The sequence below is a fragment of the Eptatretus burgeri genome, chromosome 1 (assembly GCF_056783735.1).
Source record: "Eptatretus burgeri isolate ZD-2024b chromosome 1, Ebu_testis_v1, whole genome shotgun sequence".
NCBI lineage: Eukaryota > Metazoa > Chordata > Myxini > Myxiniformes > Myxinidae > Eptatretus > Eptatretus burgeri.
The window spans coordinates 86387274-86400622 of record NC_140961.1 but is presented as its reverse complement, the minus strand read 5'-3'; the positions used below and the strand labels follow the sequence as shown (position 1 = coordinate 86400622).

The 13349-nt window shown below is 42.8% G+C and overlaps 1 protein-coding gene and 1 long non-coding RNA gene across 3 annotated transcripts in view; both read right to left on the bottom strand.

Annotated features, from left to right (window-relative positions):
• ECHDC3 (enoyl-CoA hydratase domain containing 3) overlaps positions 1-2125 on the bottom strand; it is a 66390-nt gene extending 64265 nt beyond the window's left edge. The window contains exons 1-2 of one of the 2 annotated variants that reach the window (XM_085890970.1): positions 1963-2125; positions 1589-1710 (exon numbers count right to left, since the gene is read on the bottom strand). In XM_085890970.1, coding sequence (XP_085747096.1) covers positions 1589-1710; positions 1963-2075 — 235 coding nt within the window. In that variant the 5' untranslated portion in view covers positions 2076-2125. Of the gene's footprint in view, positions 1-1588; positions 1711-1945 lie in introns of both variants that reach the window. The other variant, XM_085890972.1, reaches the window with a different exon arrangement.
• Positions 2126-4308: 2183 nt separating this feature from the next.
• LOC147034899 (uncharacterized) lies at positions 4309-7651 on the bottom strand. The gene is made up of 3 exons (XR_015060748.1): positions 7528-7651; positions 5536-5665; positions 4309-4416 (listed from the first exon to the last, which is right to left on the bottom strand). It is a non-coding gene; the product is annotated as an uncharacterized LOC147034899 (long non-coding RNA).
• Positions 7652-13349: the final 5698 nt, after the last annotated feature.

Below are 13349 nucleotides of genomic sequence, written 5' to 3'. Positions count from 1 at the left end.
TGAGAGGATTATGTTGTCATACTGCGATAACCATCTATAAAACAATGAGATTATTAATAAAATAATGCAAAAATTTGTAGGAATGCAAAAAGATAAGAAGCTTTAATTGGTGAAGCTCACCCGATGTTGAACATGTCACTCAGTTGATTCCATAAAGTCAAATATCCTGCATAAAGTACGCAACATTGAGGAATGAACTATGGCAAAATGCAACTGTTATTGAATGATATCCAAAGCTCCCTCGAGTAGAGTATTATGTAGAAAGAAAAAAGTTGGTCAATCGTGTGATGATCTGAGAAATTTTATTGCTGCAGGCAATAATTAGCCAAGAACACGGCTGATGTTCCTGGTCTTATGAGATCTCAGAAGATAAGTTGAGTCCAGCTCTTTTAATAATTGGGTGGTAAACCTCATGGGTTAAAGAGGAAGGGGAGGCTTATTTTGTAGAATGCTTACCTGTGAGTTGTCTGGCCAAATATGTATTTCCCTATGGAGTTGAATTTGCCTGGATCTTTAGTTCTGATGTGCTGGCTAAATCACTGCCTGTATTTGTGGATGTTGAAGATCATGGATGATAAAGTCCCCATTATATCTCTTGAAAAAGTAAGTCATTGTGCACCAACACATTGACCAAATTTCTGCATTGACCAGCAATAAAACGTGATGTCGACATTAATTGTGAAATGTAGATCTCAGTTTACATCACATCAATTTTAACAAGAATGAGAATTGCTTTGCAATACATGTCCCCTACCGGTAACAATGAATGCTCGTTTATATGGGCTGTGTATAATGGCACATTCTGTGCTGAAAAACCCCCCAAAAAACTCTGTACATACATGAAGCAAAAACATACGTTGGCTACGGCTTACTTGCATATACTGTATCATATGTCACACCGTGGTTATATACCTGGGATCATTCCAATTGTGCTATGCCATGGACTAACACCCAGGCCTAAGGCCTGAGGCCTGCTATTCTGTGCTGCTTCATGATTTTATGATTTTGGTGCATGATTTTATTGGAGTAGAGCCAGCAGTCAATGGGTGTAAAGCAGCGGGGCGTCATCAGAGCAACTGAACACTGATCCATGTATAACATGTATTATTTTCTAAGTCTAAAAAGGGCATAACTCTGTGAAAAATTGACGAAATGTCCAAAAACTCGAACTTGTTCTGGAACTTATAATAAAGTCGTGTACCAAGTTTCCGTTAAATATGTTAAAAGGTATGGGAAAAAGTCGAAAAAAAATCACAGGTGGGACGGATGGACGGATGTAGAGCAAACCTATAGTCCCCTCTGGTGTAAACGGTAGAGGACCAACAAGGTTGGAACTTCTAAGATAAATAAAATGACTGAGTTAAGGGGATGTGAATAAATCACAGTCATGATGCACCAAATGGAAACTTCTTGTGCCAAGTATTAATTGTGCAGTTTTCTTTGTGATCTTTCAAGAGGAGGAACAATGTTATCTATGGGTAGAGACATCAGTCAATATATGCCCACTTATCGACACAAACAATATAATCACAGAATAATTGGGGGGCAACGAATTGACCAGAAAACACACTCACCAATGATTGCTCACCTGCCAGAATGATGACACGTAGATCTGGGCTGTCACACTGGAAAGTAAGATCTTCACGGAGAGATTCGAGCATGGGAAGCGATAGCGCATTGCGAGTCCCTACATCATTCAGCACGATCGTCCTGCCACGGGAAGAGAACACATAAACGGATCTCACAAAAGTCCAACTTGAAATCCGAGTCAAGGAATTTAACACCCTAATTTTCCGTAGGCTCATCTGTTTTAAAGTTACAGCAGCAATGGCCCTTCCAATTGCTTCTGCGCTCCATTCGTCCAATATGTTCATTCATGAAAAGGGTCTTTGAGAAAATTGCACATTTACACATGGCTCATAAACCATTTGAAAGCATCAAACACCTGAGCGACTCCTGCACCTGATTCCGTTTTCTTGGTGACGAAGTGTGAGCCTCTCGCGAGTGCAGGCAATGGCTGAGAGTGAAAACCGTGCTCTACACTCCCTCAAAAATGGCCTCATGATCCGCAACATCCTGGCATGACCTGTGGCTTCGGCCCTTGGAGCGTTCTGGTGGGGGCAAGAGTACAACCTCAACCTTGATGGAAGAAATTTGAGACACCCACCCTCTGCCACGACGAAACAGTTTTTTCACTGCCCAGTTTCTGTCTCAATACAAACAAACACACACTTTTGTTGTAAGCTTTCAACACAAAATAACCAAGAGTGAGAATTGCTTTGCATTACATGTCCTCTACCAATGTGATATTTTCTCCGTGCAAAAATGGCATAACTGTGAAAAATTGATGAAATGCTCTGAAACTCGAACTTGTTTTGTAACTTATCATAATAAAGCCATGTACCAAGTTTCAGTTGAATATGTTAAAGGGGATGGGAAAAAGTCTGGTAAACCACAGGTGGGACGGACAGACTCACGGATGGACAGATGGAGAGCAAACCTATCGTCCCCTCAAGTGAAACCGGGAGGGGACTAATGAAATTAAAGAGTTTTTAAAAGTGTAAAACTACCATTTTTTATTATTTCAAGTCGTAAAGTCTAATTTTTTTACGAAAATATAAATAATGCTTTCATTGGGTTTTTTCACGATATATGCCAATTTTGGTTGAAAAGTAACGTAAGAAACCAAGTAACGCGAGTACCTGTAATGCTTTTTTGGAGGGCTATGTTGCAATCATTTACTAAAATTAAAAATACAGCACCATAAAATTGAGTTAACGTCTAACTTGGTACCATAATATTGTCTTGAATGGTTAAGTTAAACTTGGGGAATAAGATTCTGAGGATCCTCAACGTTTGAAGGTTGAAAGACACTTGTCTCGAGGACTCAAGCTGGTCTTGGAGGCACAATTGAATTTTCAGAAAGTATTATGTGGCACAGCACTGATGGTCCAAATTGCATTCTCGCTGTGATTCAATCACAAGAAGTAAACAAACGATGAAAAAGAAGAATGAACAGAGATAGCACTTTTACAAAAAAAAAAAACTTTACTCAATCACTGTACACATATTTACAATGGCTCACATAAATGTAATGATTAGACAAGCAAGCACAGATTATCAAAACGCTTCAAGATAAAAAATAGTTCACCAGAAAGAGATCTTAAAACCGTCAGTTTGTAGAATATAATCAATGATAGAAGTGTTTACTATTTCTCAAGATCTCTTTCCAGGGAAATATATAAACATTGACCATCAAAGACACATAGACAAACACATGTAACCGTCAATGTTGGGAGCTCCCTTTCAGGATTAATTATTTCTTCCACTTGGACCAAATGCCAATGCACTAATTTGCTGAAAATTGATCCGATGAAGGTGGGGGTATGCTCCTGATAGTAGCACAAGGCCCTGTCATTTTTTCTCATCTTAGAGTTTCTCTGGCAAGCATTTCCACAACCACTCCTGGCTGGAGTGCAGGGCCCTCCTCATTATGCTATCTTGGGCCACCACATTAAGGAAAGGATTCTCATGGGTTTCAGGATTGCCAGCGTCTCGCCACAACTCCCACCCGAGACCATCTTTGGCCTTTGACGGGTTTAACCAGAAGTTACACTCAGCCTTTTTGAACATTGGTTTCACCTCACTTCAACCCAGCCTCCTTTGTGCTGCAGCCTCCCAAGTTTGGACCTTGATATAGAATGGTAGAATACAGTTAAAATAATGAAGACTAGCCATGACTCAATCCTGGGTATGGCACATGGACATCTGCCCACTGTGCCTTCTTGACCTGCAAAACAGCAGAAATGCCATTGCTGATACTCTTCCAACCTGACTGCCATTTCCGTATCACCCGGGCACACCTTTGGCACCAGGAAATCAAAAACATGTCTGGTGTTGGTAGACTTGTTCTCTGATCCAAGAGTACCACATTGTGGTCTCACTGCCCATAACCATCATGCCCTATGCTGCAGGTCCTTTTGGCTCTATCTTCACTGCTCTACTACTCGACTTCCACAATGGTTCACAGAGAAAAAAACATTGAGCCACAATGGCATAGTTTCCCCTTGTTTGATTTCTAGTATCCACCAAAACCATTGTGTTAACTTTACCCCGACCCATCACGGTGTCTCTATAGCATTATGGAAATGTAAGGTCGAGGGTGCACAAAGCCTGACAATTCGATGTCAATTATTTACTTGGCTAATCTCAAACAATTATTGCTTATCGTGAGTCAGCAGCAATAACTGAAGGTGGAAGAACCCCCAATGCATCTCACTCTGAAAGGTGGAAACTTGCCTTTTATTCCTGGATTTGAAACAGTGGCTCATGATCCAGGCATTACGACTCGGAATCTGCTTCACCTCCTTCAGAAAAACGTTGCTACTCATTGATTCTGCTCCTCAAAAATGGACCCTGCAGAGCAGAACACATTCAGTGAGGGAAGCGTGCAGATGTAAGGTATTAACGAAGAGAGGTGAGGGAGCAGCTCTGGTGATGTATGATTTCTGGGTGTGAGTCAACTGTTTGGCTTCAAGAAACAGAAAAGGGGAGGGGGTAGGACAAAAAGAAAGGGGGATGAATGGTGGGGGTTGAGAGGGAGAGAGAAAGGAGAGTGAGGAAGTAGGATAGGAAGGAGGGAGGAAAGACAATCAGAGAGGTGGGGGAGGGGGAGTGGAGAGGAGCGATGTGTGTGCGTGTTTGTGTGTGTGTGTGTGTGTGTGTGTGTGTGTGTGTGTATGTGTGTGTGTGTGTGTGTGTGCGTGTGTGCGTGTGTGCGTGTGTGCATGTGTGTGTGTGTGTGCACACGCACACAAGCTCAAGATGTTATCAGCAGGCTGGGGTTGTAGGTCCAGAAGGTGAGCCTGGGTAGTGCTGAAAATTTATGACCAGAACATCTCAAACTGAAAGAGATGATCCGAGACCTGGCAGGTGGACAGCGATTCAGAACCGAGTTCCGGATAGGTAGTCTGAATGTGAGATCAGTGGAGGGGAGAGGAGTCAGAGTAGTGGAGATGATGCAGAGAAGGTTAGAAATGTTGTGTGTTCAGGAGACAAGATGGAAAGGGGACAGGGCAAGTAGGTTGGTCGGAGGGTACAAGCTGTTTCAGATGGGAGTGGAAGGAGTAATGGCATTGGGATCACAGTATCGGAAGAAATCAACAAGGATCTGATCTGAATGGAAAGATGGGAGGGAGGGACAGTCATGGCATGGTTAGTGATTCATAAATAAATGGTGTGTGTTCTGTAGATATACGAGGCACAGACAGGGGGCTGTGGCAGAGAAGCAGGGTTCAGGGACACACTGAAGAGGATGATGAGAATACTTGAGCTGGAAGGTGATGCTGTGCATTGCAGGAGACTTTAATGCAAATGTGGGAGTCACAGCACTAGGTGAAGAGGAATGTGATGGTAAATTTGTATGGAGAACAAGGAATAGAGAGAGTCAAGGAGCTGGTGGAGGTGGTGGTGAGAAATGGTTTAGCCATTTCAGGTTCATTCTTCCAGAAGTCCGACAACCACAAGGTTACTTACCGGAATGGACAGTGCAAAACGGAATTGGATTTGTTGGGTGTTGGGAAGAAACGGTTGTTGAGGATGAAGGACTGCAAGGTGGTGGCAGGAGAGTATGTCATCATCCAGGACGATAGAGTAGCGGCCTCAACTGAAAAAAGATCTCTATTTTAGAAAACACCACAACCGGAGGTAGAACCAGCTAAAACTGGTATCATTTTATTCCTCTGGATGTCTAGTTTCCAGAAAATGATGTTGTAGTTGCAGCAACTGTGTACAACATGCCAAATTAACCCCTTCCTTGCGGACATCCATGAAAAATTGCCATTTTCAATTATTGCCACATACATTGAAATGAGCCAAGTTAAATTCAACCAAAGTTCTTTATTTTAATTTATTTGGTGTAACAGACACGAGAAAACACATTCAACGAGGTTTAGAGCTAATCCAAGGGTTGGAGGGTAAAAAAAAACCCCCATCAAAACTGAAAAGTTAGTGACTTGGTGGCGTCGGACAAATCGTCCCAAATCCTACCCCTAACAGACATTACATCATCCTCGCCTAGGCTTCCAGGCTATGCTAAGATCTTCCAGCGTCCATCAAAGAGCATGTGGTCAATCCCCTGCCAAACCAGCAGCGTTGGAATACCCAGTTCAGCGATGAGCTTGTGGGCGCTGAAACCATGAACCAGCCACCCTAAGTCCATGACTTCTTGCAAAGTCAAGGAACTTTGTACTCTTCTGGTTCACAGTTCCAGACCCATGGTGACCAACACGTGTCTCATAACCATCGCTATCAGTGCCAGTCAATGCATTGAAATCCCCCAAGACTAGAAGAGTATCTTGCCTTGGGCATTGATCAACCACAGACTCGAGCGTGGCATGGAATACTTCCTTCATGGTCAGAACACTCACCGCAGCCGTTGCATGTACAGAAACAAGGAAGATGATACCCAAGGAGTGACGAATCCTTAGTCTCATAATACGCTCATTGACCGGTGTTGCTTCAATCATCATTGGAGTCAGCTTATTGGACCCAGCTACAGCAACTCCTTGGGGACGGTAACCATCAGAGCAACCAGACCAATAGTAGGTGTAACCACCTGCCAAGATTTCGCCATGATCCGGTCTCCGAACCTCAATTAGTGCTGCCCTACCGATGTTCAAAAGCTTGAGCTTAGATGATAACAGAGGCAGGTGATCATCATCTCTTATGCATAAGATATTCTGGGCACCCACTCGAAGGGACCGCCTCAGGTTAATTCAAGGAAACTGTCGTCTGGAGGACGATTCCTCAGCACCACTCCACCACACACCACCCAATCTGACCCAGGAAGTTTACCCCATGCTTTTCAGTTTTCTTTGCATTTGTGGAGTTTGTAGTATGAAGTGTTTTGCAGTGGCTGGAGTGCATAACCTGCCACCAACCTCCTAAAAAAAAGTAAACCAACTGCAGGAGAATGTCCGCAAACACAGTTGGGCACTAGATATGGATGACCGCTGGCTCACGAGGAGCTCCTCCGGCCTTTGACAGATTTTGTTTTTAATCCAGCTGGGTGTCTGCATCGTACACCCACCTCAACAGGAAACCTGGTGGGGGAGATGGTTTAGTCGCCGACAACACGACCATGGAACAGGTTAGTACAGATTTACCCGGTACCTGCAGCAAGTCATAGATCTAATCTGGCCTGACCTTGCAATATGTCCATCACCAAGTAAAATTTCAGCTTTCTACATCACCCGGAAGTTACCAATCTTTAATATCAGTCAGTGAGTCAGTGCTTACAAAGGGCTTTATATAATATGAGATAAACTCCATGTATTGCGTACATTGCAATGCTTATAAACATCCGGAGACGTCAGCGTTTGTGGCTTGACATTTTGGGCATCCCCGGGAGGTGGAGTTTTCATGTTTCCAATCACGTGTCAAAGTTGCTGATTCTCAACAACTGTTTCATTTGAGTGCTTGCTTGAGTGTTTCAGCCATTTGACGAGTGCTCTCCAAGCTACTTACTTGTTCGTTTTGGTAAAAGTATCTGTGCTCTCAGGGGAACATCGATTCGACAGACATGCATTAACGCCTGTGTTGGTCCTTGCGGTGCCATGTGCTTGAAACCTTGGGAGGTGTCTCATCCACTGAAAAATGAAAATATGCAATTTTAGTTTTTACAGGACATTACTTTGTTTAAACTTTCGTGCGATCTCCTAATATAATCCGCCTCTCATTTCAACCTCGATACATATACAAAAACAATAAGGTCCATCTGACCAGGTGTTTGCTGTGATCTGGTTGTGAAGGTATAAAGCATCGATGAACATTTTGTGTTCTGTGCCTTGATATATATTTCAGTTGAATTTTGCTAACTTACTACTTGAATTTCTCTTACAAAGAACTCTGTTTGAAGGTAAATCTTTGTGTTTTATGCGTGTGCATGTATATCAACTGTATTACCATAATGGAAGTATGTGTGTTGTGTGTTTTTTTTTTTTTTTTTTTTTGTATACCTTGGTCGAGGCTCGTATGAGAGCTAACACACAACTCACAGCAAGGAGGCATGAGACAAGAGGGGCGGGAGTGGAAGGGACAAAACAGTGGGGAACAGACACATTAGGTGAACTGTGGAAGGGAGAGGGATGGGGATGGGACGGGGAACATGGCGAAGAGAAGATGGACATTTCAGGGACTTTCAGGAAGGAAAGTAGGAGAAATGAAGGAAGTGGGCTTGGGTGGATTATCGGGGGTAGAAAAGATCGAGGATTTGGATGGGGGAAGATAAGAGGTGGTGGTGAACAGCTGTTTTGAAAGCCTGGAGGGAAGAATGGGAAAGAATAGAGTGAGGAAGTTTATTCCAAAGGCGGGAAAAAAGAGGAATGAAAGAGTGAAGATGGGCAGTGATTCGTGATTTTGGTAGTTTTACCAGAAGGGGGTTGTTGGCAGACCTTGTGCACCCTGCGGAAATGTGGTGGGGACAAATCGCAGAGAGAGAGAGAGCGGGGGGGGGGGGCGAGACTGGAGAGGAGACGGTAGAAGACAGAAAGACCACCGACCAACCTGCGGTGATTGAGTGAGAGGCCCAAAGACTCAGCTTCATTGCGGGAGATGCCGATGATCTTAAAAGCCCTGGTTTCGACAGCGTGAAGCCGAGAAAGGTGGGAGGCAGGAGCACCAGCCCAGAGGGGAGAGCAGTACTCCATCAGGCTACGGACAAAAGCTTTGTAAGTGGTCAGGAGCTCAAGAGGGCCGAGGAAGGACTGAGCACGACGGAGGATTCCCAGTCGGCGACTGGCTTTTGAGGCGAGGTTGGAAATGTGACTTTCCCAGGAAAGGTCATGGCAGATAGTGAGACCCAGAAGCTTGAAAGAAAAGACTTCTTCCAGAGGATTGTTGAGAAAGTGGATGGGGGGGTTTGTAAACGGTCCTTTCGAAGAGACATAGTGAGAGTGTGAGATTTGTCTGGATTGAAAGACATGTTCCACGTGTTGGACCAGTTTGTGATTTTATCCAGATCTGCAGTGAGCGAAGAAGCTGCTGCTTGCCGGTCTGAGGGATGACAGATGGTGCGGCAGAGGGTGGAGTCGTCGGCAAAGAGAAATAGAGGATTTTCCAGAGAGTCCGAGAGATCATTGATGAAAACCAGAAAAAGAACAGGGCCCAGAACGCTACCTTGAGGAACTCCAGCCTGCACAGGAAGAGGGGTGTTGTGTGTGTTGTGTGTTGTGTGTGTGTGTGTGTGTGTGTCAACATTTGTGGTTTCAGAATCTGGAATGTTGTCCTCCCCAGGGTGGGCTCAAAGTTTTCACTTTCATTACATTATGTTAAGGGGTCACGATCCATGTACCAAGCTGCGAAGTTTTCTGTTTTCAAAGTTTTATGCTGAGGGTTCACTTCAGGATCGTTACTGAGCCCCGGACAGCTTCCAACTGCAGTTCGTTTGTCGTGATATTCCCAGGGATGGTTTTTAATATCTCTGTGAGGTTCTTCTTCATCATTCCCATGAGGTTCTTCATCATCACTCATACAACTTTGGCATTGTTCAGCTTAGGAGATTTTTTCACTTAATGCTTGAGGTCTTGGTATTTGGTCATTTTCTTGATTTCTGCATCGTTAGTCTAAAATCACCGGTATTAACACCTCATTTAACAATGCCTTATTCTCTGCTTTTTGTACCGAAGTATGATATTTGGTGCAATGCTTTGTTTTCGATGTTCCCTCCCGATCGGATCATTAGGTCGTACGTCAGCGGTACTTCAATGTTTTCAGTGGCTGCATTTGGTTCATTTTCCTACAAATGTTCTGGAACTGGAATATCAAAGATTTTGCAAATGTACCAGCGGATTGCTTTACAAACTCTGTTGTGTCGTTGTGTGTACAGCTGTTCTGACACGTTTTTTTTTGTTTGTTTGTTTTTGTATTCGGTTATTAAGCGTCTCATATCATTCTCTTTGCTAAACGCACCTCCACCCCTCACCTGTATATTTTTCCTCCTCCTCTCTCTCTCTCTCTCTCTCTCTCTCTCTCTCTCTCTCTCTCTCTCTCTCTCTCTCTCTCTCTCTCTCTCTCTCTCCACCCCTTCCCATGTCCGTCAGCGAAGTGAGATGTTGCATTTGCTAGTAAATACTATGAGTTCCCTCACAACGAAGTTCAATGCAGGAGGAGGCCATTAGCCTAGTCAAAGCTTGTGCAACGTTTGTCAACCTGTGGTTGACATAGGTCCGTGTTCTCTCCTGTTTCAATGCGAAGCATCAGGCAAGGAATCAGCACACACCATTTTATCGTCTTGAGTATGACTTGACAGGGGTTGGTTTCAAATCACTGCATTTCACACTCAGCTGTGCAGATTCTCAATTGATACTTTACTATTCCCTTTAAGTTTTCATTGATTTGGAAATGCTCAATCGATTCATATACAACAGGCATAACTGCAAAATGATCTCGTTGTGCTTTGTTAAGATGCACTCTATATATTATCAAAATTAATAATTGAAGAGAAAGGACAGAGCGCAATGCTCCTCTCAGTTCATCTTAACAGTTTGACTTGTTTGCTGTCATCATCATCTTCTCCTTATTCTTCTTCTTGTTCGACCGTCAATCATATAGTTCATATTGGAGTCGCAATTATGTGCGACCCAGCTGTTTCAGGAGAGCCATCATCTTCACCACATCATTCAACACATCCTTCAATATCAGAGTGTGCATTCCAAACACATCAACTCCTGCTTGAACATTTGCTGAACATCCATTGATGGAATGATGAAATCCTCTTTTGATCCTTGGCAATTTGGACAGTTGTCAGATTCTGTCAGACCAATTATATGCTTGTAAGTTTCTAGTTAAAGAGTGGCCTGTTCTTAGTATTGCAACAGCAGTAGGTGGATTCATGTCTTGAGAGGCCCAGTATATTTACTCCAAGCTTAATGGAAAGTCCTGACCCAACAATGTCATAATGTTTGTCAGATGCTGTAGATTTAAATTTGCGATTTGGATGATTACCTCTGCCAGTAAAGTGAACTGTTTTCACCCTTATCCGTTTATCTGTTTGTGTGTCTGTCTTTGAGCAGGATATCTCAGAAATTTATAGACGGATTCGGCCGAAACTTGGTGCACAGGGTGTGAATTTGACAAGGATGAATTGATTCGATTTTAGTGAAGATCCGAATCCGGATCCGGATCTGAGAATTTTTTAAGTGATTCTTCACCATTGATAGATGGGGCCAAAAACTATGTATATCATGATATCTCAAAAATTTGTGGACGAGTTATGACAAAACTAGGTGGATGAGTTGGTCAGGTGATAAGAACAAGCCGATTCAGTTTCGGTTAAGGTCCAGATTCAGATCCGATATACCAGTGGGCTACAAAATTTAAACTGTTAAGCCTGGCGGAGGAATGCACTCAACCGAGTGTGATTCTAGTTCCATGTGAGTGGGTTCATTCGATTGTGATAATGAAGTAGCTTATTTTCTGCTTCAAACCATCATGGTCAGATACGAACTGCAGTGTAAACTGAACATCATGGACTATGATAAGATGTTTCACTGTGGTTTCAGATTTGATCGTGTATGTTTTCAGATTGGACCTTGCTGCAGTTCAAATTAGTGGTGTGAGTGATACTGCTTAATGAGTGATATTTCCAAATGTTGTGAAGCATCCATGAGCCCTCCTCTCCTCCATCTTTAATTAATGCTAACCAAACCTTAATCCACGTCAATGTCGCGCATGGTAATTGAATACCATAATGGTACCCCAGTAGGAAAACTAGTTCCAAAAGGAACTTCTCCCGAGAATTCACATAATCCCATCAAACTACAATTTGTTACACATGTGATTAAATGGGAACGACAGCAACAGAATAAACAATTAAAATGGTTTCACGAAATATTAATGTACACATGAAACAATTACAAATGATAGATTACAGGAACAAGTTCCCAGACTGAAGTCATGACCATGCAGTAAAAGAGTGGAATTGAAACAACAATCAACACGTTCAATCATCCAGTCTTAAGAAATTTAAATTCTGAATAATTTCTATATTAACTGGATAAAATGTTGCAATCATCTAATGACCATTCACCTGGAAAGGATAATTGCATCATGTTTCCCGCCAGTGCTGTCAGGCTTAGGCCATTTCTCTCTCCATTTCTGCATCGCGTCCACACAATACCTGTTACATGTTATTTATGTATTATAGATGAATGCCATTCTTACTATTAACTGTGTTGAACTGAAGATACACACCTTTTTACAATTAACTTGCACATTAATGAACACATTATTATTGTCTTGCATTCCCAATGGCTTTGGGCTGGCAGGACAGCCTCGACGTACGACACAAACTACTCGCCAATGAGCTGTCAATGCCTGGGTTCGAATCTCGACTCAGGTTAAACTGTCAACCTGATGTTTCGCAGGCAGGGAAAGGAATCGATGGGTGTGCTGTCCCTCGGATGGACGCTAAACTGGGCGTCTCAACTGCCAGAATTGGTTGGTGGAGGTAAAAGATCTCACGGTATCTTTCGTGAAGAGGAAGTGAGCTATCACCAACACCCTGAACAAATTACATATTCCTGGCCTAACCTACTTGGTCGGACGTCTGGATGGAGTTGGGAGGGTCGTGAAATACTTGGGACAAAAACCTTCCCGATCGACCCCGTGAGAAGGTGGGAATAGTTATGGGATGAAAGAATAATTACCCCCCAGCACCGAAGGTGAAGGAGGTTATGTTTTCACCCCTTTCTGTCTGTTTGTTGGGTGGTCGCTAGACTAGGATTTCTGTCTGTCTGTATGTATGTAATGGACGGCTCTGGAGGCCAGAGGAGTCAACCGATTTTGATGAAACATGACTGGTAGGTTCATACCAGGATCTAGTTGTATGCTTTTGAGCACTGTTGCTATGGACGCCACCGTTGACTAGCAACAGGACTTTGAAATTTTTGAAAAAATCCGAAAAATATTTATATATATATATATATATATATATATATATATATATATATATATATATATATATATATATATATATATATATATATATATATATATATATATATTTTTTCGAAAATCAAAAATCAGCTTCCACGCTTTTATGCGCACTGTAATCAACCTCTTCTTCAAAAAATTTCAGCCCGATCTGTCAAAAAACTGGATGACTAGTATGAAATTATATAGCGACCACCCATGTCGCCTACCGGCTTGTTTAAGTGATTCTTCACCATTGAGAGATAGGGCCAAAAACGATATAGAGCACGATATCTCAAAAATGGATCGGGCCCGATATGTTCTTCTGGTTCTGGCATTACGTGGCGGAGGTATGCGCTCTACCGAGTGCCCTTCCA